We start from the raw sequence: 23,811 nt of genomic DNA on the forward strand, positions 1-23,811 counted from the left end.
ACACCACCCCGTTTATTTCTGGCCAGTCTTTAAGGGACAGCAAGCGGCACGCGGTCCATGATCAGGATCAACGTTGTGCCAATTCCTCTGCGACGTCAAATAATGACAAAGTATGACATTATTGTTCCACGACGTTGGCCTCGCTTTGTGATGACTGCCAGCTAGCGCAGACGGCACCATCACCAAGGAAGACACGGCCGTCGGGTGCCAATTGGACGGGCCTAGTCCATATCAAAGACCAGTGCCAGGTCCTTACCTAGTCTAGTTTTTTCTAGGGAGCCAAGCCAGTGCTTGAAGTTAAATCGTCGCCGGCCAGGACTCCATCAACTTTCACCTTTACAAAACGTTGCTCACCTGATATTCTGTGCCCTTCAGTCGCCAACAACGCAGGAGAGCATTATTACAGACCTCAAAGTCGGTTGGTTCCAAACCATCGCTACAAACTTGACGCACATGCCATTCATGGTCGAATGAGCCCCGCGGAGATCGACGCCAACGATTAGGCATTCGCCAGTCAGATACCAGAGTCAGTTCCTTATCTCTTGGATGCCAGGGGTGGGGCCTGGGCTCGACCGTCACAACCACATCTTGAGCGCCTTCTGTGAACCTACCAAAGATAAGCAATAAGCTCAGAAGCCTCCGTTTCGTCGTATTGTTCCCCCTTCCCTTTGCCCCCCTGTCCAATCATTCCCCTTCTAAAGCACTTTACTGAGTATCTTAAAAAGGCAAGGACTGTCGAGATAAGGCATATGAACCTAGCGTCAGAGGCCACCCGTTTTGGCTCATCACATCACTGCGCTTCACTGCCTATTACACTGAAGGTTGCGACAGCGCAGTTTTAGGCCTCTTGCTATATTCAGGCCGCTTCTCAGTTGACGGAGAAGAAATTTCTAGCTGATTCTTAAGGCCCAGGAAAGAAGTACGCCGTCGTTGGCGTTCGTCTCAGCATTCCTCTCGGCTCTGGAAGAGATTCGCCCGTGTCTCGTCAAGATCGTGGCTGTCTCTCGCTCACTTCATGTTGGATCCTCAAACAATAATTCGCAGTTCATAGCTGTCACTTGTTAGAGCTTCTCCTTGGCTTCCGGCTACCATGACCTAGGAGCCACGTTGGGTCGAGGATTAGAGACACAACGTGCAGTATCGGCACTCTCATTCAAGACATCGCCCTAGTGCCTCGGCCTACCTACGCTACAGGAAAGATTGTGTCATCTCCGTCTTTCTCCCGTCGACGTATTCTTATCTGAGAGATCGACCAGCCAGCCTGCTGCCCAGTATCAAGTCTATCACGCAGTTGGTGTGGTCCGGTCCCTTTACGCCTCTTGGCCGCCTTCCATCCCGTCAGCACGTCTCCGTCACCTTCGCATTTGTCCCCCCCCCCTTCATCCTTGTATCCCCGCGGCAGGGCAGGGGATTTCTTGCAGGAGAATCAATCCGGTTTAGCGTCTTGCTGTCCCGGAGATGCATCAACCGTCTTCGATCTTCAAGAAGCATATGTCTATCTGTTGCAAGCATTCATATAAGAGTGTTCCTTGAGCCTTCCCAGTAGCCATAACCGTAGATCTCACCATCCAGACAATCGACAACATCAGCAACCAGGTTCTTTTAACAAGCCTCGAGCTTCGGAATCCTTTTCTACGTGGGTCATCACTGGCGACTAACACGAACCCACGACGTTTACCACGCCTTAAACCACACGACACCGAAAACTACGAGGAAACAGCGCAATCATCATCACGATGCAGCTTTCCGTTCTCTGGAGGGCACCTGAGGTGAACCCTATCAATCGCAAAGCGCGCAGTATCCCTGTATTCAACATTTTCAATGTCTACGCACGAGCTTTCCACTTTTCGTGGCTCGGTTTTATGATTGCCGTGCGTATAAGTCTTGGTGGTCTCTTCCGTGCATGTGGACTGACATGGCGATAGTTTTGGGCCTGGTACACGTTTCCGCCTCTTTTGACAGTCACAATCAAGAAGGACCTCAACCTTACTACGGCACAAGTCGCAAACTCCAACATTGTTTCTTTGGTCGCAACACTCTTCATGCGGCTCATCGCTGGACCCGCCTGTGATCGCTTCGGTTCGCGTATCGTCTTTGGCTCGCTGCTTCTCATCGGCACTATTCCCATTGGCCTTGCACCGCTGGTCAAGGACGCCACAGGCTTATACATCTCCCGCTTCTTCATCGGTGTTCTCGGTGCTACTTTCGTTCCTTGCCAGGTGTGGTGCACTGGGTTCTTCGATAAGAATGTTGTTGGAACCGCTAATGCCCTGGCCGGCGGCTGGGGTAACGCTGGTGGTGGAATTACCTACTTCGTCATGCCCGCAGTTTACGACTCTTTTGTTCACGCACGCGGCTACTCCCCTGGTCAAGCTTGGCGGTTGACCTTCATCGTACCCGTCATCTGCCTGTTCTGCTGTGGTATGGGTCTTCTTCTCCTGTGCGAGGACACACCGACGGGCAAGTGGGCAGATCGCCACCTCCATGCCCAAGAGAACCTCCACTCTCACGGCGTTGATGCCGCTGTGCGATCCGACGTTGTCGATGTTCCTGGCGGTATCACTGACCGCAACAACACGGGCTCCATGGCATCCGATGAGGAGAAGAACAGCACTCACGGCAAGAACGGTGTCGTTTCCGACCATGAGGCCACCCTCTCTCGCACGGAGATGATTGAGACGGCTCAAGCTGATACTGTCGTCAACCCGTCCTTCAAGGAGGCCATGCAGGTCGTCTTGTCTCCTCAAACCATCTTCCACGTAGCCACCTACGGCTGCTCCTTTGGCGGCGAGCTCGCAATCAACGCCATCCTCTCTTCTTACTACCTGAAGAACTTTCCTTCCCTGGGCCAGACTGGTGCTAGCAACTGGGCTGCCATGTTTGGCTTCCTCAACGTCGTCACCCGCCCCGCTGGCGGTGTCGTGTCTGATCTGCTTTACCGCTATGGTGGACAGAACCTCTGGCTTAAGAAGGGCTGGATCACGACTTGCGGCGTTCTCACCGGCGCTCTGCTCATTCTCATCGGTCAACTGAACCCTCACAACGAATCAACCATGTTTGGTCTTGTCTTCCTGATGGCTGTCTTCCACGAGGCAGGCAACGGAGCCAACTTTGGTCTCATTCCGCACGTTCACAGCTATGCCAACGGTATCGTGTCTGGTGTCACCGGTGCCGGCGGAAACTTTGGCGGTGTGATTTTCGCCATCATCTTCCGCTTCATGGACCAGGGAACGAACTATGCAAAGGGCTTTTGGGTTATTGGCTGCATTCACATTGCTGTCAACCTGTTGGTTTCTTGGATTCACCCGCTTCCCAAGGCTCAGCGCCACTGAGCGCAAGGACGTTCACGAACATTAATGACTTTTGGTTACGATTGGTTTCTTGTCTCATAGCTCGCTTGTTTTGAATAGGGTCTGAGCCCGGTAGACTGGCTTTTGGGGGTCTGTCTGGAGTATGGAACGGACAAAAATGATATCCACTGTTGGCATTCTTAGTAGATAATTCGATTTTGCGCAATCTTAGCTCCGTCTACAACGTATACAACCACTTCTGGACCTTTTTCGTCGTGACTTTGTACTGATGGCTTAGCTGATGTGGTTCGACTGCACCGAACAGAACAGTGATGGAGTGTCAGAAATTGTACCTCAACCGGGAACCAGTGAGTGAGAGCCCAAGTGGGAAGTTTACTGACGCTTAAAACATGCGTGCATATGAGGAAAGAGGCGTACCTTCCTCACAAACAGACTTGTCTGATGACCCACGTCGAACTTGCGGCATCGTGGATCTCAAAGGAACAGGTAGCTTCCCGGAGTGCCGCCAACACTCTAAGTAAGCACCTCCCCACTCTCCTGTTCTTCCTTTCCGCCTCCACATCATCAGGTCCCGGCTTCCCGTCCTTCTATTCAATCCCCCCACTGAGGGTCTGAAAGATAGGAGGGACATTGCTCCGTCCGAGGAAGCCACCTCGCTACTCAGGTACGTCATGCATAGGAATCGATTGCACAAGCGCCGTAGAGATTGCGTGTAAATTATGCTACTATTCTCTCTCTTTTGCCAACAACATTGCGGGAGAAAAGTCTTGGTATCATGACCGGAGGTCTCTGTGCAGCAATGGCATCTGAGATTGGGATTTTGGCAGGACGGAGAACATTTCAGTTACCCACTGCATACGGGGTATCCTTCAAAAAGACATTCCAAATCACAACTTAGCCAGTAATAAACGGATCTTCGTCTTGCCAACCATCTACGTTGCAAAGTTTTGTGAGCGCTTGCCAGTGAACGCCATTTCCAGCCTAATCGTGGTGTAGATTGAAAGGGCAAGACAATCATAACTAACATGCTGATCATCATGCGAACAGCGTCGGGATGATGAGCAAGTGTGATTGGCTGCATGAGAAATGTCGTCGACAGGTAGGCCCACCTCGTACTCGAGCGCCTGATCACGTGAAGACGAGATGCTTCTTGGGCAACTGACTAAGCCAAGACGCGACGACACGCTAGCTAAAGTGGGTGGGGGAGCAAACGCGGTACGCACTTTCAGCGTGATGGGCCGGGTGTAAACACCAACGACGAATCTTGCAACGACCATCAAAGAGCCTCAACTGTGCCCAGAAACGTCTCCCAATGACGTTCGGAACACCCCAGGTATACTACCTGCAGTCGGATAAATGACTCGAAACAACCTTGGGGACCATCTCTCCTGGCTGCTAAGCAACGTCGCGCTATCTAAACCCACCGATCTCGCCTTTCCACCAGCCCACGACCCCTCCGGTGCCGACTCTTCACAATCCCAGAGCCGCTTTGGTAGCTCAAGCTCCCAACAAGAGCTTCCGACTCGACCAAATCCCCAGTCAATACCTGGCAGGACGCATGCAGGATCTGCACTTCATGTCCTGGACGCGGTGGAACAGCCACGGGACTCTAGGGTGGCAACAACGGGAAACTCCGCGTCCATGGCGAGATTGACATCTTCCACAAGGCCTAGAAAGCCCTCGTTGGCGGTGAAACAGCAGCAACCGCCACAGCAGCTGTTGACGCCCTCCTCGACGACGAGTGGTGGCAGATTCCAGCAAGCTTACACAGCTAAGCTTCGGCAAGAAGGTGAATACACACTATCCATCTGAAAGTACACTGACTGACCGACTGTAGATGCAGAGAACGAGCGAAACCGGGATGCTCCATCATCTTCGAAAGAAGGAAAACACAAGCCGGCGCCGGCACCCACGCCGGACTTCCTCGACGACGACGATGACGAAATTCTCGACCTGACTGGCAATGATACCGTTTTGTCATCAGACCCAGTGGGATTTGATGATGGGGTCACCATATGGAACGAGGCGCATGCGTCAAGACCGGAGCCGCTGAGCAAACGAGGGCAGAAGCGGAAGAGCACTGAGATGAGCAAAGCGGGTGACTTGGAGTCGGATTCGGACGAGTTCCCAGACATCTACAAGACGTTGGGAACACCTGCGCCAAAGGGTAGTCGTTCGGTTAAGGGACCGAGGACAATTCCCTCCAGTATTCGTCGAGCAACTACCGACAAAGGGGTCATTGAAGAGCGTACTATTACACAAACAATCAGTCGGACCCAGCGTACCTACAGAATGTCTGAAGAGCCTGCTGGCAACGGCACACCGCGACGATTACCTATGGCTTCGGGAGGTCAGCAGGTGCTTGGTCGGACACCAAGCAAGGCTTTACGGATATCGTCAAGTCCAGAGTCGAACTCCAGAGTCGGGTCACTAGATCTCCAAGCACAGAAGCAACGCAGCAAACCCCGGGTAATACAAGATACGGATGACGAGTTCGATGACGGGGATCTTGATGAAGAGCTTCTTGCTACACCAAGCCGCCATACAGGCTCAACTATGCCGTTTACGAATCCTAGGTCAAGGCCGGCATCGATTCCTCTCGATGACACTATGCTATCTGATGGGCTTGTTGCTCCTGATACCCCCTCCATACCTACCTCATCGGTGCTGCGACCGGAAAGCCACGAGGCTCCAGCCGAGACGAGCTATGCACCCTTGCCGTCTCGAGATCAACCGACGAATTCCACGTCTCAGCAAAGCACCTCTTCACAGACGCAAAAGTCTGCTGTGCTTAAGTTCATTCTAAACAACAGAGACTCCCTCAAGGCCAGGGAGAAGATGATTCAAGACCAGCGCGATCAGAACCTGAAGGACTATGCCAGGGTCTTACGAGAAGGCACTAAAGAAGATCGTGCCCAACTTAAGATTGCAAAGGAATTGTTGCTGAAACAACAGGCTGGGCTGGAGGAAGTTTCTGAGCTGCTTAATGCACATGCGGCACTTGAAGATGAGAGAGAGCCTCTCGCAATGCAGATTGCCGATGCATACAGCGAAGGTCGCGATACTGAAGAGGAAGAGAACCGCTTAGATGAAATCGCCGACAAAGTCAAAGATTTGGAGCAGTCCATCGATGAACTTCTCCCTGGTGTCGGCATAGTGGACGAAACCTTCATCGAAGAATACCGCAGATCCAAGTCCGTGGTCATGAGCACGCAGCCTGGCCACAAAATGTCTTCTAGGGCATCCAGGGATATACCAGGACTCACGGAAATGGATAGTCAAGTCATTCACCAGACACAGTTCCCCGGGTCGTCAAGGCTTACTGACCCAAGAGATCACTCGCCGCCGCCGTTTCCCCGGAGTCGACCGGCAGCTCCAAGGAGTGCGAAACCTGTTGCACCAAGTGCCAAGCCCCGTCGACGCGATGAGTTCGAAGATGAATTCTTCGATGATATTGAAGACGATTACGGCGCATTCATTCCTCCCCCGCCACCTGTGTCTAGGCCAACACCAAATCGAAAGAGTCCTCCCAAGAAAGCGGGTCATCGTGCTCAAGACATGTCCAGCGACTACGGCGATGATGCAGACGCGGACATGCTTGCACTGGCTCACGACTTCGAGCTTCGGCAGTCTTCGTCTGCCGAAACAACGAGAGGCCGCAGTGCACTGACTTCGACATCGGGCAATGCTGTTCAGCCTTTGAAGGCAGTCGAATCACTGAAGAAGAGAGAGCCTTCGAAAGCGAAGTTGTCAATGCCACCAGAACTGATGAAACACCCCTGGTCAGCAGACGTGAGGAAGGCTTTGAAAGACAGATTCAGGATGAGAGGGTTTCGCTCTAATCAGCTTGAGGCTATCAACGCCACACTCGGAGGTGAAGATGCTTTCGTGCTGATGCCAACCGGCGGCGGTAAATCCCTTTGCTACCAACTTCCAGCTATTGTTACTAGCGGCAAGACGAGGGGAATTACGATTGTCGTCTCCCCTCTGCTTAGTCTTATGCAAGATCAGGTGGATCACATGTCAGCTGTCAATATTCAAGCTGTTTCGCTCAATGGCGAGACGAGTTCCCAGAAGCGAAGTCAGATTTTCTCTTCGTTCAAAGAGAGGAGTCCGGAACTTTACATCCAGCTGCTCTACGTCACGCCGGAGATGCTGAATAACAGTGACAACTTCATGAGGGCCCTGACCAGTCTTTACTCCAATAAGCGGCTCGCACGAATCGTAATTGACGAGGCACATTGTGTCAGTCAATGGGGTCACGACTTTCGACCAGACTACAAGGCACTAGGCAAACTTCGCAACCACTTTCCTACTGTTCCCATTATTGCACTTACGGCCACAGCGACTCAGAACGTCATTGTCGACATCAAGCATAACCTAGGCATGGACAGCTGCCAGGTCTTCAGTCAGAGCTTCAATCGCCCAAATCTCACGTATGAGGTTCGGCGGAAAGAGAAGGAACTGATCCACAAGATCGCTGATTTGATTATGTCCAAGTACGACGGACAATGTGGAATCGTTTATACTTTGTCGAGGAAAACTGCAGAGCAAGTCGCCGAGAAGCTGCGTTCTCAGTATGGCGTCAAAGCAAGTCACTACCACGCGCAGATGACTCCTGAGGACAGGATCAGAGTACAGAGGGAATGGCAAGCGGATAGGATCCATGTCGTTGTAGCGACAATTGCGTTCGGCATGGGCATTGATAAGCCTGACGTCCGTTTCGTTATTCACCATTCGATCCCCAAGAGCTTGGAAGGCTACTACCAAGAAACAGGGCGCGCTGGGAGAGACGGTAATCCTTCGGACTGCATTCTATTTTTCGGTTATCAGGATGTAGCCACACTGAAGAAGATGATTTCGCAGGGCGAAGGAAGCGAGGCACAAAAAGAACGGCAACGAATGATGCTCAATCGAGTCACTGCGTTCTGCGACAACCGGGAAGACTGTCGCCGCGTTGAGATTCTTCGCTACTTTGGCGAACAGTTCAACTCTGACGAGTGCGAGAAGACCTGCGACAACTGTCGAGCAGGCGCTGTCTTTGAGCAGCAAGACTTCTCTGAACTTGCCGTTGGAGCTATACAGACCATTCAACTTCACGAGCGCCTGACTATAAACCAGTGCAGTGAAATCTTGATGGGAAAGAAGTACCAAAAGACAATCGATCCGCATCCTGACGATCCTCATGGCATCGCAAAGGGGATGAAGAAGCATGAACTCGAACGCATCATCGATAGACTTACAGCTGAGGAGGCCCTAGAGGAGGAGAATGTGGTGAACAAGAGGGCCGGTATCGCGATCCAGTATCTCATCGTAAGTTGCTCTACTGCTTATATCTGGCTCTATTCAATAAATCTAATACGTTCGTAGCCTGGTCGCAACGCCCACTTATTTCTCAATGGCCGACGCAAACTATTGTTATCGGTCCAGGTTTCTGATAGGAATAGGGAACCATTGGCACCAAAACCCAAAAAGCGGACACAAAAGAGCAAGAAGAACGAAGAGCAGGATCTGGACGAAGAACCGCCGAGGAGACGCCTGCCGCCTTCGACCAACGTGTCTTCGCCAGCGCAAGCTCGAAGAACGCAAGACAAGAGGTCAAAGGGCAAGTCCCTTGCGACCGTCATCGATTCTGACGAGGAAGACGAGGTGCTAAGGCAAGAGATGGCAGAGGAAAGTCTTTCGCTACACGCAAACGGCTACATCAAGGATGGCTTTGTCATGTCCGACAATGAATCTGACGATGGATTCGAGCCACTGCCCCCACCTCGAAAACGTGGGAATGCCTCCAAGCCGGTTGGGCCCCGTATCGAGGAGGACATACGACTAGGGGCACTTGACGAACTGCACCAAGACGTCGTCCACAATTTTGTCCAGGAGGCTAAGCAGCTCGAGGAGTCTCTGCGGAATGCGCAAGGGCTCCGAAAACCTCTGTTTTCCGAGAAGAGTTTCCAAGAAATGGCTATCCGGTGGACAGAGACTCTCCCTCAAATACGACAAATTTCAGGGATTGAGCCAGAAAAGGTGGATAAGTTTGGGAGCAAATTCGTGCCCCTGATAAAGCGTTTTCACAGCAACTACAAGGCAATGCTCAGCTTTGCGGACGAAGACGAAGACATGGAAGCCGAAGAGCAGAGCATTGTCGATTTGATTAGCTCCGACGAAGACGAGAACATGGATGATGAGGAAGAGGAAGAGGAATCTTCGAAGTATTTCAGTAGTGGACCGCCTCCCCTCGCGCCTTCTGTCCAGGAATGGAACCAGCGAATGAAGGAACTAGATACGGCGCCTCCGAGCCGAGCCTCATCGTCAACTTCGACAAGGGGGCGTGGTGGTGCTCGAGGCGGTCGGAGATCAGGGGGTCGCAAGGGCTCCAGCTCATGGGCAAGCAAGAAACAAGGAGGCGGCGTTACCAAGAAAAAGGCTTCTGGCGGGGCAAACAGAAGAAGCAGCGGCGGAGCATCAGCTTCGAGAAACAGCGCCGTGACCAGCTACTTCTCCAAGGGAAAGAGAGGTGGTGGCGGTGGCGGCAGCGGTATCGGGCTAATGCCACACTGAGAAGCCGGTGAGAAGGGCTAGCATATGATATATGTGTTGGTATGGAACTAGACATACCTAAAGGGATACAACGGACGAGAGGAACATCAAACATGACTGGGGTCAGGAACACAAGACACATGCTCCACTTTATTCGAGAAGCAAACATTCATGAGGCAGGGGGGAAACGGTCGTGACAAGTTGGGGGAGAAGAAGTTTTATACCTTTCATGTCTCAGGGCGGCGATGGAGCAAGCGATTCCGTACGATGATGATTTCAGGGGCAGGCGTCGCCCGGTCTACAAGCATTCTCTCAGGCGCAGCATAGGCACATTTTGGCATTTTAATGTTGACCATGAATGATTAAGACATGTATTCCTCTGCCGTACTCAAGATGCTCCCCGATGTCCACAACCTTTATGGCAGATGATTCTCTTGCTTCATAACATGACCAGACTAGCGCTAGGTTTTACTCAGTCCCAATTCGACCCTGATGTATGAGAGTAACTTTGGGACTCGAAAATACGAATTATCAATTTGCGTCTTTTCGCGCAGCTAGCTATCTAAACCCTCCCTCTACGCGTCTCCTGCCCTCCGGCCCATCCCACCATTCCCGTGAGATATCAGTATCATGAGGGGTATAAAGTCCGTTCGCGAGGTCCGATCCATTCATTGCAATACAAGTGGTGTCTTTTGTTTTGTTTGTTTTTGAGGGTATAGCCTCGGGTTCATCGGAGCGCGACTTGGGGTTTCCGTGCAGTGCATCGTGACGGTGATGGCTCACGATCATATTGGACCTTCCCACATTCGTCCGAAATCAGACTCCATGTTTCCCCTCCTGGTATAATACTAAAAAGACCGTCAGGCAGGTATCCTCCTGCCCAAGATTGAAAACTCAAACGCCCCTCGACGGATCCCAATCCGACGCCTCGCCAAAAAGCAAATAAAGTAGGATCAATCAGTGGCACTGCCGTGAAAGAGGGTATTCGAATATGTACAAACTTCAATATCGTGGTGTGATGCCAATCCGGCCGAGGCAAAGCAAGTCGAAAACGACTCAAAGCCTTGTCCTCCGTTTCTACCATTGGTGCTTCGTCAAGTCCGCCAGCGGGGTTTGCCTGTCACCTCAGCTACCGCCTCGTTTTGCTGCGTAATTGTTGCCAACGGAGAACTAAAAACCCTCCTTTGCCTGGATAAAAGAGACTCCTAGCCCCTCCATCGAGGCTTCTGGCTAGAGGTGCTTTTAGACAGCTCTGGGAGAGTCTTGCGTGTAGTATTCCGCGACACTGATCGGGTTGGAGGGGTCTCCATGCCACCTGTCGTACTGCTTGCTTTGAGTTGTGGCAATTGGCTAGTTCGACGCGTCGATGCCAACGAGCTTGCAGGACGGCTTGGTACGGCTCTGTCGGCAAATGAGTGAAGCTTGGGTGGTTGAAGAGAGGCACGTCGGCTGGACTGAGACTCCAGACCGGACGTAGAGACAGATGAAGATAAACGCGGCTTAGAGAGTGTCTGCTGAGAATACGGGACAGGTGAGGCCAGACGCTCCCTAAAAGACAACTTCGATGGGGCCCTCTTCGTAGGTGTGTCCTCGGGCATGGGCGACGCGGATGACTCTCGGGTCAGGGGGCTCCGAAGGGTTGGCAACCTCGTACCGCCGGGCGATGAAGATCGCGGGGTCAAAGAGGATGATGGACGGGCGGCTGGCGATGTCTTCTTGGCGTAGGGGCTAGGGCAGGTGAGGGTCAAGGGTTTGAAGTTGTGACCGATACCAACATCAGTAGTGTTGGTCGAACCATTCCACCTGGGCCGATTAGGCTGCGTGGAAGCAGGTCTGGGGATATTGCCCGCAGATGGAGTGCCAAGCCTCGAAGTCATATTGGACAATCGAGGTACCAAGGGCTTGCGAGGCATTTGAGAGGAAGGTGTTGGCAACGACGACTGTCTTCTTCCCGATGGCTGCGGCAAGTGACTGTTGGTGCTCACAGAACGATTCTTGGCCATCTTGTTTCTGGGAGTGACTGGCTCTAATCCGAGACTCGACATAATTACCGAGGAAGGAGGGGAGCTGCCGGGAGTATCGCGGCCACTACCAATCGTGGAGCGATCATTTGACAGCATGCTGGAGATAGAATCCCTCAACTGCTGGCCTCTAGTATCCACGTGAACTTCGTCCACAACCACGTCCATCTCTCTCATCTCATCCTTGATCGATTCCCATTTCGCCTGCATCTCGGCATGCAAACGTAGAATTTCGCCATTGACAGTTAAGCGGTCCTTAACACCCTTGTCGATGATGGCCAAAACTCGCTCGATAGCTGGGCCATAATGCGTCTTCTTGGCGTCGTAACTCTCGATCTTTTTGATCATTGTCGGTGGGTTGCTCAGATGCATACCGGTGTCGACAGCTTCCCTTAGCTTGATCATCGATCTCTCAACTGATTCGATCATCTTTTGGGCCTGTCGTCCTGCTCCGCGAAAGACAATGACCCAGCGATCCTCACCCAGCTCCTTACGCAGTGATTCGGCATCCTTTTCCAGCTTTTTGTAACTGCCATCGAGACCTGTGCGTCGCATGTCCAATTCCTCACAAGCAGTTGGGAAAGATTTCTCGGCTCGGGCAGCGAACACCGCGAGCCGCATGGGGAGGAAGTCTAGCGATGCGCGCAAGGGTTGCATCCGCGCGAATAGGGCTAGAAGACTAGAATCATCTTGTGACAAAGTGGGTGTAGGGGTTCCTGGAGACGTTGATCCAGGACTGAGCGGAAGACCAGGTAGGCTGAAGCGGTTTTGCGCTTGCATCCTGGCGACGGGAGGAGGAGTATCCTCAACAATATTCTCGAGGTCTCCAATGTCGACGCCGTCGCCGCCTGCGGCAGCCATCAAAGACTTGTGGCGTCTTTCTTCCATCTCGAAGACCAGACGGCTCAGTTCGTCCATTTCGCTTTGGATGTCTCCCAGAACACTGTTCCACAGTTCCTCCCACTCCATCGCGATTTCGACTTGTCCTTTGACGGTATTGAGTGCTGCTTTGATGTTGGCCCATTCCTCGATGATGGACTCCATTTGGGAGACGGCGCGATGGAGATCTTCGGGCGGAACGTCGGCAATGTCTTCGCGGCCTTGCAGTTCTTCGATAGCACCGACGTACACTTTAATCAATTTCTCGAAGCGATGTATGGCGTTCTCGACCTCTTCGTATCCTTCGCGACCTCCCGCCGCGGCCCACTCAACGTCATCATCGCTATCCAGACCGCCAATAACCTCTGATGCCTTATAGATCCAACTTCTAATTTGCTCCGCAGCGTTGATCAAAGCTTTCGATGCAACCTGTGCTGTCGGGATGGCAGACACCTTGCTGGACAAGGACTCTGCATCAGGAAGCTGGAGTGATGTAAGTTGAGCTAGCTGATTGGCGAAAGATGCGCGGGAAAGCGTGTAGATGGAACCGGGTCGCTGATGACCGGGAGTAAAGTATGACGCAAGATCAGGCGTAAACTCGACCGCTGGCACCGGCGGTGTATCTTTCGGAGGTGGAGGTGGTGGTTGATCGGAGGCGGGAAGGGCTCCATTGCGTTCGAGATGCTCTCGTCTAGTCTCAAGTTGTACCTTGGTACCGTTCCCATTGGTGTGGTCAGGCAGACGGTATTTATGTGTCTCCATGTCCAAGGGCGCCGTTGTTATGATCTCGGGTAGGACAAGAGACGCGCCCGGGGCAACGTCTGGCGAGGATGACAATATCCAAGTGTTGGGGTCTTCTCTCGAAGCAGTAGAAGATGCAGTCTGTGGTCTCGGTTCGTCGGACGATGTAAAGCCCTTCCAAGGGCGACCGCGTCGATTGATCTTCGATTCGACGGAACTCGCCTTATGGTTCTCGTCTATCAAGCGAATCTGGTCTTCAGGCAGGCGCCCAACTTGGTCTTGTTGAAGTGGTTGGTCTGTTGACTTCTTGTGCGAGGTAAAGCCGAGCGCTTTCAATCGGGCGGCGAGATTGGGTGAGGGTTTGCGAGTTTGTTTTGCCTTATTCGTTGTAGGGGAGCCTGATGGTGTGGTGTTTGTGGATTTTGAAGTTACTGTGTTATCATTTGTCGGTCGTGAGGACGGTTTGTTTTCGGTGGTGTCGATGATGTTGTTGTTTACAACCTGGGGCTGCGGGTTTAGCTGGAAAAGTTGCGGGCTGGAGACGTCAGAGAAGCCAAGGGTCAAGTGGTCTGCTGTAGTAGTGGCTTCCTGGGCCTGCGCCAGGTCCTCCGCGTGCAGCAGGCGCTGTGGTTGGTGGCTGGAACACGAGTCTCCAGAGGGGACAACGGCACAAGCAGTTGTATTTGTGTTGTTGCAGCTGGCCTCTGCCTCTGCAACCGATCCTTCCGTGGCTGACATTTGTTCTTAGTGTTTTGTGGGCAAACCTTCAATTGACGTGACAGCCCTTTTGCGGTTTTCTGTCCTTGATTCTAACGCAGGCCCCGCGCGCCTCTGTAGAGACAATCGCCTCTTGCAGTTAATTCTGCTGCAGTACGGTACGTGGCCAGTCGGAGACGGATGACAATGAGAGTACGACTGAGCTGGCTCGTGGATAGGCTGGGTCCGGTGGTCCTGAGCTCGAGTGATGACTGGGTCTAGCAGACTGATCCTCGCCGGGTTCAGTTGGGTCATCTGTGGGTTGTCGAATGAGGAGGATCGATGAGCGGCGCTGGAATGCTGGGATTGCTGGATGCCTGGGCGAGCTCGTCAAGCGCACTGTTGTCAGTGCCTTAGTCGGTGGGGTACGCCGCAGCATTCAGCGACCAGGGAGTCTGGGGGAGCCGGCGAACGGGAATGTAATCGTTATTGGAGGCAACAGACATACGCCGCAGTATTAGGTATGGGAGTGCAGACGCCGGTCGGTACTGGTGTGGTTCTTTGTTGGGCGTCCACGCGATTGGGCTGGGATGCAGAGGCAATTCGTCCAACAAAGCGCCAAAGATTTGAATGGATTGCCTAGCGCGGCATCGGAAAGGTAAGGGTGAGAGGTACGTATGGGATATGGATGGGTCTCGCAAGACCTCGGGAGTTTGGAGACCAGCAGGATGTCAATTCAGTCTCTGGCTTAATTGGCGTTCGTTCTTTACTCGGATCGGTCGCATGCGATTATGCTGGGTTGGTCCTTGCTCCGGCGCAAGTAGGAGGAGGACTAATGTAGGCGAGGAATCTCCAAGAGCGATCGAGGAGGGACGAAGCGATGAATTCAAAGGCGTCGTGTCTTGTAGTAAGGCGTCCGGGTCGACTGGGTGAATGAGGCAGAAGGGACAAAATGAATGGAAGAAGCAGAAGAAGAAGAAGAAGACGAGAAGGGATTGGGCAGCAGGAATGCTAGAAACAGTGTGTGAGGGAGCGACGACGAAAGTCAAAAACGTTCTCCGGAGTATTACCTCTGGCGGAGTGTTCGTATTAGTCAAGATGAGGTGGAATAAGGTATGGAAAGAAAGCACTGGCCAGAAAGAAGGAAAGAAGGGGAAAAGGGAAAAAGGAAGGAAGGGAAGGGAAACGAGTGCCTTCCGAGAATGAATTCGAATCGGGGGGGTTGGAGGGGAACGATTTAGGAATTCGGGAAGGAAGACGATGAGGACCTGGGCGATTTGCACAAGACGCGGCGGGCTCGTTTTCTTATCCCTTCATCAACGGCGTCCCGTAAATTGTGATACTTTATTGATTTGCACGAAGCTGCGCAAGCTACATCAAGCTAGCCTCTACCTTATTCTGGAGCTGAGCCTTTCCCTCATCTCTCTAACCTTACCTCGACTCCGTGACCCATCGTCAATGTTACACGGAGAACTCAATAGAGCATGGAGCCACAGACCGATTGTGACAAAACGAGACTTGACTCAAGCATGAGCTACAACGCCCATCTGCGGCCTCCTTCTACCAGTACGACACATCACAGCAAGCTGTCTCACAGACATAACATGCAGCCGTTGAATACATATATCTTTGTGCGTCGCCATCGTCAACACTTGACGACTAACACCGTCTGTTCCTCGACCACAGTTACATCGGCCCAAGCTTACTTATCTGCCCAGTCGTTCTCGACGCTCGCTCCTTGGCCCCCGGACGATGAAACATACTTCGACTCCTTGCACATGTCCTTGTTGATTTCCTCCGAAAAGTTTCGCCATGTTCAACAATCATCGTCTTTGACACAAAAGACGCCCGCATCTATTGAAGCATTCGTCGAGACATGTTTTCCCTTTGTACGGCAGCAAGGTGGTGGCATTAGCCTTTACTACCACAAGACAACCTCGGACATAGCTGTTCATCATGTCGTTTTATGCTCAGACAACGAATGAACGTCTCAAAAGATGGATTTCAAGGTACTCGTCTCTAGATTGCCGCCACCAAACGCACAATTTCGAACAAATTGTCAACAGAGTAGCGATTGCTCAACCGTCAACGTATCGACCCGCGACCATGCCCCATGTCGCTCACGAACCAAGAGTTCATTGCTCTTAGGGTCTAACATTAGTGCCCTTGCAATCCCCGAGTGGACCACCACGTTGCTCGAGACAGCTCTTATTAGAGAGCCTTGACCATATTTCCGCAAGTTACGACGTTGCAGTGGTATCACCACTTGTGGCAGCTGATGTCCTCTCCTCTCCGCCGACCCTGACCGCAGTGGCAGACCTCGTTCCCCGTTCTGGACTGGTCACCCGCTAGCTGGCCGGGAGTCCTGGCTCTTCGGAAGCCCGTGGAAGATTGGATGAGCCGGGGGGACCCTGTGTCGTGGGCCAGCGGATCGGTAGCCGTGGGCCGTAGGGCCTCGACGCTTCGCGCACAGTTCCAGAGACCCGGACATGTCCTTCTTGCTTCTCGGCTTAGGCAAGGGCTGTTGCATCAACCACGGTTGACTGATCGGTATTTCATATGCACACGTTGCGTTTCAAGAACCAGCAGCACGAGCCGTTCGGCGCCTGATGTTTCTCACATGTGCCAGTCCAACAGGCATAGCCGTTGATACGCTGATACTACGTCAGGTAACAGAATCTAACAGAATCTAACAAAGACTCACACATTTCGGGACAAGTGTTGTCGGATTGAGCTGCGACACCAACGGCTAGTGCTGCATAGCATGCTGCATATTAAGACGTCGGGCTTATGCAAGGTACTGGCAGTTCTATTAACGGCAATAGGTTGGATGAATGTCTCTCGTCCAATTTCCTGAGAAACTTGGATGCACGTCATACCCAATTCTGCCTGCACAGATTTTGTGCTCCTCATTTATACACGCATTGGTACAGATCACGGATGAGGTTGAGCACAACGCCATTGATTATATTGGGAGGGGAGTCGTGAGTGGAGAGGTTAGCCCCTCAAGCTGACATAGAGTTGTCTGACGCGATGGCTTGCATATTACTTGCATTACCGGAATCACCAGGGGGCCAGAATGGAAAATGACAGAGATGCGGAAATGGAGAGTTTTGCACTCAGCATACCTAACATACCATGCTTGAGAGCACAGAAGCAGAAGAACAAGGGTGAGGGCAAGACACAGGCAGGCACTACTTCACCTAAGACTTTTCAATGCAGCATATATCTTTCATATTCCGAGGCCGCAGCGAACTTGCAGAATGTCTCTTCGGAACCTATCGATCCACTTGCTCGGAGAATCCAGATGTTGAGACACTGACAAAAGGTCGGCCAGCAGACGAATAGAGCTTCTGTGGGACAGGGTCAAGCATGGGGCAATGGTCTAGAGTCTGGCGGGAATGGCCGGGCCGCGACACGGATAGGGCAAGAAGCAGAAATGTATGGCCCTTGGCGCCATGTGGCTGAGGTTGCGCGATAATTAACAGCCATGCTTGGTCCTGTTTCTCTCGCAACTTGTCTTTCTGCGCTCCTTGGAGTGCACCCATCATTTTCGTGCATTCTGGGTGGGAAATCCTCAGTATATTTGCCGACCAACCAGCGAGGAAGTTGATAGCGATGCGGGAGGGAGCCCGTGTTTGGGATTGACGAAGAAAGAGGGGGGTTTGTTGGTCTGGTTCATCTCGATATCGGGAAACACGGAGGCTTTTGGCGGAATGAGATTATCCACTTGTGCTTTGTTGGCCGGACGAGCTGCTGCCAGCTGGACATTATTTATGATTTGTGCCCCTGAAAATGTCATCACCACGGGAATCCGACTTGCAACAAGGTAGAGGGATGGGATAATGAGCTCAACGACAGCTTGGGATGCAGGAGGGCTGATGTTTCTCATGCCTAGGGTAGCTTTATCATATAGTTAAGATAGAGGTTGAGCTCGTTCTGGGCATCTTTACGCAGCTTGGCCATTTGCGCGTTGCTGAGTCGATGTTTATGAGTTCCCTTTGAGAATGTCTGGCTGAGATTCAGCGGTCATTTGCTTCGCACTTAGCGCATCCTGACGAGTTTGTGGCGGAATAAGTAGTCGGCGATCCCCTCTGCCCTAGTGTATGTACCTTAGTGAGGAACACATGAAGTTGGAGAAGCTGCTGATAATACCAATCGTTCTTTCGGGTACCTACGCTAGCTACCCACCTTCAGGTCCAGTTGTGGAAACCAACTTGTTCCGTTATTCTTTATAGTAGGCCATACGGTCGTACCTGTCCGAGGTGCTGCGTTTCTTTCTGAACTCGAGAAGAGCCAACCAGCCGTTTTGTAATATCTCTCCGAATTCCGAAAAGAAAAAAAAGGCAATCACACACAATCGAAGATAACGGCTTCCGTTTCACACGTTCCATCGTATCCCTCCAGCTCCAGCCTCCAGGCTCACACTTGAAGCAGCAAGCTCCAAGGTCCCGCGTCCCGCATCCTACGTCCCACCTTCCCCTCTCCTTTCCTTTGCACGCAGCAGGCACCCTCGACGCACCCCACCTTCGGAGAAAACGCGACGTTCAATCTAAACCGTCCCTTCCTGGCAAGTCGCGAGCCACTCGATTGGACCCCCAATTTGCCCGCTGGAGACTTTCCCTCGTCAGAGATTCGCCCTCGGCCTTTCCACACATCTCCACTGACGCAACCGGGACGAGGATCTTGGCGACCACACACTCCCGTCACACACCGCACCGGACTCTTTCTTTCACCTAGGTACCTTGCCAGTGCCTTACGTTGTGGCCAAGCTCAACACAGACCCCTGACACCGGAGAGTCGCGTCTTGTCACAGCACGCAGTCACGCAGGCACACCTTACCCTCGACCGTTCCTAGCCCACGACGAGCCTTGAAGAGACGAGACTTAGCTTTCTTTTGCCCTACCGTTGCCAACCTACCCTGCCTAGCCAGTGTTTACCGTCCGGGGTTATTAGTCCAAGAAACTTTCTCCGTCCGCTTCGTTCATTCTGGGGACCGTCCGTCTAATCACCACTCGCTCGCTTCATTCTTTTTTGGCTTTCACCTGACCAAATAATTCGCCGTACGTCCCTCGAACCACCAGCACACGTTTCTTCGCGAGCGTCAACCGTCTTGCTTGCCGACCCTCTGGACGCTGCTGTGCACCCAGTTTCCTTTACACGACCGTTTCATTTGCAAATAGACCTCTCCGACCTGTACATACCTTGAATCGTTGCCACATTGGTCATCGCACCCCCTCACGTTGCCTATCGCATAGCTTTGAGACCACCGCCGATACCTAGCTGAGACGAGACGTCGACATCATCTGCTCGACCGCTACCGCACCCTCCACAATATCACGTACCCGCCCAAGAGCTTACACATAATCCAACCAGGCTCTCGAGCTTCAGAGCATTCGACTTTCTCAGCATAACCGAAATAATGGCCACGGCAAACGAAGAGACGCCGTCGTTCCGATGCGACTCCCCATCATCAGATGCATCTCCAACCCCAGCTATTGGCGCTTGCCCCGAGCTTTCTCGCTGCGTCTCGACTGCTTCTTCCGTCTCCCACGGATCCGCCACCGAGGGCAACTCTCGCGAATCTCTGGGAAGCTTCCGAGGCAGCACCTACTCCAGACAGTCCTCTGGAAACTACAGCCGCCGCTCCGATATCAGCTTCGCATCGTCTCGACAGTCCACTTGCAGCAGCGTGGAAGTTGGCCGCTCTTCTAGTCGCCGCCGAGGCTTTGTTCGACCGCAGGGCACCGACTTCGCTGCGAGTGCTCGTCACAGAGAAAGCGTACTCAGCCTGGGAAGCATCGCCCACCTACAGTATTATTTTGCGCGGACCGGTCTTCTCGACGGCAAGGGTGCTCAGCTAGCAAGAAAGAACAAAGCCAAAGGAGGACTGGATCTCTCCTCTGTCAGCAGCTCCAGCTCGAACTCGCCAGGAATCGTTGATTCGGGGGGGAACAGCCCAGAACTAGGCTCTCAACCTTTTGGCGCAGGACCCATGGTGGAATCGCCTACAGATGACCACTACTACTCTGACGATTTCGAAGAGGACCCGGATGTTCTGCCTCCGACCGCGAGCACTTACATTCACAGAAACAAGCCGGTGCCGAAGCCTCCTACGATCGAAGAGCTCAAGGCGGACTTGACAGGATCTCTCGGGAAGGCGGCTCAGGCCTTGAGACACGCAAAAAAGCATAGGGATAGCAGCCCTGTGCCGGAACTGCCGGAGATTCCTACAAGAGGACAAAGCGAGCCCCCCAAGAAAACGTCAACAGGCTGGCACGAGGTTCAGGGCATGCACATTCTTGATGTCATGACACTGGCCATTCGAGCTGCCAGGAACTATTACACAGCGCATGAAGTCCCCGAGCGACTGGACGCCATCAAATCTGAAAAGGAAATCCGCACAGAACTGCTCTCTGTCATGGAGACCTTGAAGCAGATGGCAACTCGACAATGGTCAGGCGGAATGAAAGACGAGGAGCTGCGCATCCTCGAATCGTGGATTTCCGGACTTTTCAGCATGTTGAAGATTGAAGAGGAGATGATTGAGGCAGAAAAGGCGGAGCGAAGCTCTTGGACATGGCTGCAGGGTGACTGGGCTGGCAAAGAAGTGGAAAGAGAATTAGCTTTCATGGCTTCTCTCGTCCCCCAGGCCGACCCGCTACCAGACTACACGCCTGCAGCTCACGCAAGCGAGTGTCCGACGCCTTATCTCATCAGTTTGCAGAATGGCATTCACCTAATTGAACTGCACAATGCGGCGGTGAAGAGGTCAAAACGGCGATTCGGCTTGATTACTACATTCCATACCGACACAGACAAGCCGTATCGGTCTGCAGACAATATCAGATACTGGGCCAAAGCAGCAGAGCTGCGCTGGGAAGTGCTACTCAAGGTGGACGCCTTGGGTATTGTTTACAATAATTCTCCCGAAGTCTGGGTTAACTTCGAGAAGGCCATCATGGATTGGAGCCGAAAGGTCCGCGAGGAGATCACTTCTGAACTTTTGGGCTAAGCATTTGCTTGTCCTAGGCTGCTGTCGTTATGATTTACGCACCCAAATACCCGTCTTTTCTGGAGTTCTGTGGTGGAATTTGGTTTTCATTTGTTGCGTTTAACCCCCTAGGAGGCTTCGGATCTATGCACTACACACGTACTCGACGGTTTGCATGTTATCTCGCAATACCATCTAGATTACGGAGATTTCAGGAGATTGAAGTGTGGAAAATTGATGGTCCATCAATGGACGTGAGATAGGATATTCGGGCGTTGGACAGTTGTTTCCTACCATTCTTAGTACATAACTTTACTGGAGGCTTGTCCCTCCCAATTGATATTGATCTACGACCACTGCGCTTTTGAACCTGCCTCGATATCTGAATGCTTGAGATTTCGGTACCCGATTTGCTGGATGTATAACATATTCTGTGGGGTTCTCCTGACGAGAGGGAGGATTGAGTAGTCATTAATGTGCTTTTCACTCAGGAAAGCTATTCAAATTGAAGCTCCCGTATCAATGTTGCCCACCTGAACCCATTCCATCTCTCATATTCCAGCATTGATAGAGATTTGAGGCCGCGTTCAAAAGAGGGCCGATTTATCAGACCATCGAAGCCACAGTAATAGGCTACTGATGAAGTGAGCTTCGCTAGTACTTCTCATCAATGCACAGCACTTCAAGCTGAAGCCGTCATGTTCCTTGACGATGGTAGGAGCTGAGGATTGACCGGGAGCTGGTATTTCCCGGGGCCGAGATTACAACCAATCAGAGCAAAGTGGCAGAGCTTCGGTGGCCACAGGGATAGGGCGCTAGTCGGAGCTGAGCCGTGCTTGCCTTTGAGGTAGAAGGCTGCAGTGGGACGTACGTCGACACCACAACCTCCGAAAACAACGATCTGATTACCACACGAGCTACCTCACCCACTCCCATCCACCAACCGACCCAACCTTCGAAACTCGAACCCCGAACGCGATCACCCACCGCCACAGCACCACCTTCCGAACCGCAGTCATTCCATTTCCTCGACGAGATCAAGGCAGTAGCCCTTTCCTCTTCAACTTCCCACAATCAGAGATGTCTTCCGACGAGGAACGCCAGAAGGCTCTCGACTCGTACCGGGCCAAGCTGCTCGAATCCCGGGAGTGGGAAGCTAAGCTCAAGTCCCTGCGGCTCGAGATCAAGGATTTGCAGCGGGAGTTTGACAGAACCGAAGACAACATTAAGGCGTTGCAGAGTGTCGGTCAGATTATCGGCGAGGTCCTTAAGCAGCTCGATGACGAAAGATGTAAGTGAAGGCATCCCCATCCCGCTTTCCGCCTCCGATGGACACCGTCCCCGCCCCACCACCACTACCTACCACGATTGCCGCCAAGATAGAGACGCGAATGATTGGGACTCAACTTTTGCTAATCAACGTTCCCATTCACGAATAGTCATCGTCAAGGCTTCCTCCGGTCCCAGATATGTCGTCGGATGCAGATCAAAGGTTGACAAGGTCAAGCTCAAGCAAGGCACGCGCGTGGCACTCGATATGACGACACTCACGATCATGCGTATGCTTCCCCGAGAAGTCGACCCCCTCGTCTACAACATGTCACTGGAAGACCCCGGTCAAGTCAGCTTCGCTGGTATCGGTGGACTGAACGACCAGATTCGCGAGCTCCGCGAGGTCATTGAGCTGCCGCTCAAGAACCCCGAGCTCTTCCTGCGTGTGGGCATCAAGCCGCCCAAGGGTGTTTTGCTTTACGGACCTCCTGGTACGGGAAAGACGTTGCTTGCACGTGCCGTGGCAAGCAGTCTCGAGACCAACTTTCTCAAGGGTAGGTCTACTCCGTGGGGAGTGGTGGAAGACGGTAGAAGGAAGTGTGCTAATGAGGTCAAACAGTTGTTTCTTCAGCAATTGTCGACAAGTACATCGGAGAGTCTGCCCGCCTGATTCGCGAGATGTTCGGCTACGCCAAGGAGCACGAGCCCTGCATTATCTTCATGGACGAGATCGACGCCATTGGTGGACGCAGATTCTCTGAGGGAACCAGTGCGGATCGTGAGATCCAGAGAACGTTGATGGAGTTGCTCAACCAGCTGGACGGTTTCGACTACCTCGGAAAGACCAAAATCATCATGGCCACGAACAGACCTGATACCCTCGATCCCGCGCTGCTTCGTGCTGGACGTCTCGACCGCAAGATTGAGATTGCCCTGCCGAACGAGGTCGGCCGTTTGGAGATTCTCAAGATCCATGCCCAGGGCGTGGTGACGGAGGGTGAGATTGACTTCGAGAGCGTGGTGAAGATGAGCGATGGTCTTAATGGTGCGGATTTGAGAAACGTCGTGACAGAAGCGTAAGTGACTGCACATTTTGACAGCACCCGTAATACCCGAAGCTAACTAGTCATGCCCAGTGGTCTGTTTGCCATCAAGGATTACCGCGACGCAATCAACCAGGACGACTTCAACAAGGCAGTACGTAAGGTCGCCGAGTCGAAGAAGCTGGAGGGCAAGCTCGAGTACCAGAAGTTGTAAGGTCAGAGAGGAGGCGACATGATGATTCACGGGATGAGGCGCGGAGGAGCAAAGGAAAGACATCGAAAGGGGCGGCTGGATCGAGCATCGTCGGTTCTCAGCC

At 52.6% G+C, this 23,811-nt stretch overlaps 6 protein-coding genes across 6 annotated transcripts; 4 read left to right on the plus strand and 2 right to left on the minus strand.

Annotated features, from left to right (window-relative positions):
- Window positions 1-1,736: 1,736 nt before the first annotated feature.
- On the plus strand, window positions 1,737-3,332 carry CLUP02_05510 (nitrite transporter; the record flags this gene model as incomplete). Its single annotated transcript, XM_049284517.1, has 2 exons — window positions 1,737-1,871; window positions 1,926-3,332. The coding sequence occupies 2 exons, from the start codon at window positions 1,737-1,739 to the stop codon at window positions 3,330-3,332; spliced, it is 1,542 nt and encodes a 513-aa protein (XP_049141660.1).
- Window positions 3,333-4,667: 1,335 nt separating this feature from the next.
- On the plus strand, window positions 4,668-9,869 carry CLUP02_05511 (RecQ family ATP-dependent DNA helicase; the record flags this gene model as incomplete). Its single annotated transcript, XM_049284518.1, has 3 exons — window positions 4,668-5,100; window positions 5,149-8,624; window positions 8,682-9,869. The coding sequence occupies 3 exons, from the start codon at window positions 4,668-4,670 to the stop codon at window positions 9,867-9,869; spliced, it is 5,097 nt and encodes a 1,698-aa protein (XP_049141661.1).
- A 1,184-nt stretch (window positions 9,870-11,053) lies between these two features.
- CLUP02_05512 (uncharacterized protein) lies at window positions 11,054-14,227 on the minus strand (the record flags this gene model as incomplete). The annotated part of the gene is made up of 1 exon (XM_049284519.1): window positions 11,054-14,227. One exon carries the CDS (start codon window positions 14,225-14,227, stop codon window positions 11,054-11,056), a length of 3,174 nt encoding a protein of 1,057 aa, XP_049141662.1.
- A 3,324-nt stretch (window positions 14,228-17,551) lies between these two features.
- Window positions 17,552-18,077, minus strand: CLUP02_05513 (uncharacterized protein; the record flags this gene model as incomplete). The annotated part of the gene is made up of 2 exons (XM_049284520.1): window positions 17,552-17,709; window positions 17,780-18,077. 2 exons carry the CDS (start codon window positions 18,075-18,077, stop codon window positions 17,552-17,554), a joined length of 456 nt encoding a protein of 151 aa, XP_049141663.1.
- A 1,530-nt stretch (window positions 18,078-19,607) lies between these two features.
- Window positions 19,608-21,200, plus strand: CLUP02_05514 (uncharacterized protein; the record flags this gene model as incomplete). The annotated part of the gene is made up of 1 exon (XM_049284521.1): window positions 19,608-21,200. One exon carries the CDS (start codon window positions 19,608-19,610, stop codon window positions 21,198-21,200), a length of 1,593 nt encoding a protein of 530 aa, XP_049141664.1.
- Window positions 21,201-22,259: 1,059 nt separating this feature from the next.
- Window positions 22,260-23,708, plus strand: CLUP02_05515 (26S protease subunit rpt4; the record flags this gene model as incomplete). Its single annotated transcript, XM_049284522.1, has 4 exons — window positions 22,260-22,470; window positions 22,619-23,005; window positions 23,071-23,527; window positions 23,588-23,708. 4 exons carry the CDS (start codon window positions 22,260-22,262, stop codon window positions 23,706-23,708), a joined length of 1,176 nt encoding a protein of 391 aa, XP_049141665.1.
- Window positions 23,709-23,811: the final 103 nt, after the last annotated feature.

This window comes from Colletotrichum lupini, chromosome 3, assembly GCF_023278565.1.
Source record: "Colletotrichum lupini chromosome 3, complete sequence".
NCBI classification, from domain to species: Eukaryota; Fungi; Ascomycota; class Sordariomycetes; order Glomerellales; family Glomerellaceae; genus Colletotrichum; species Colletotrichum lupini.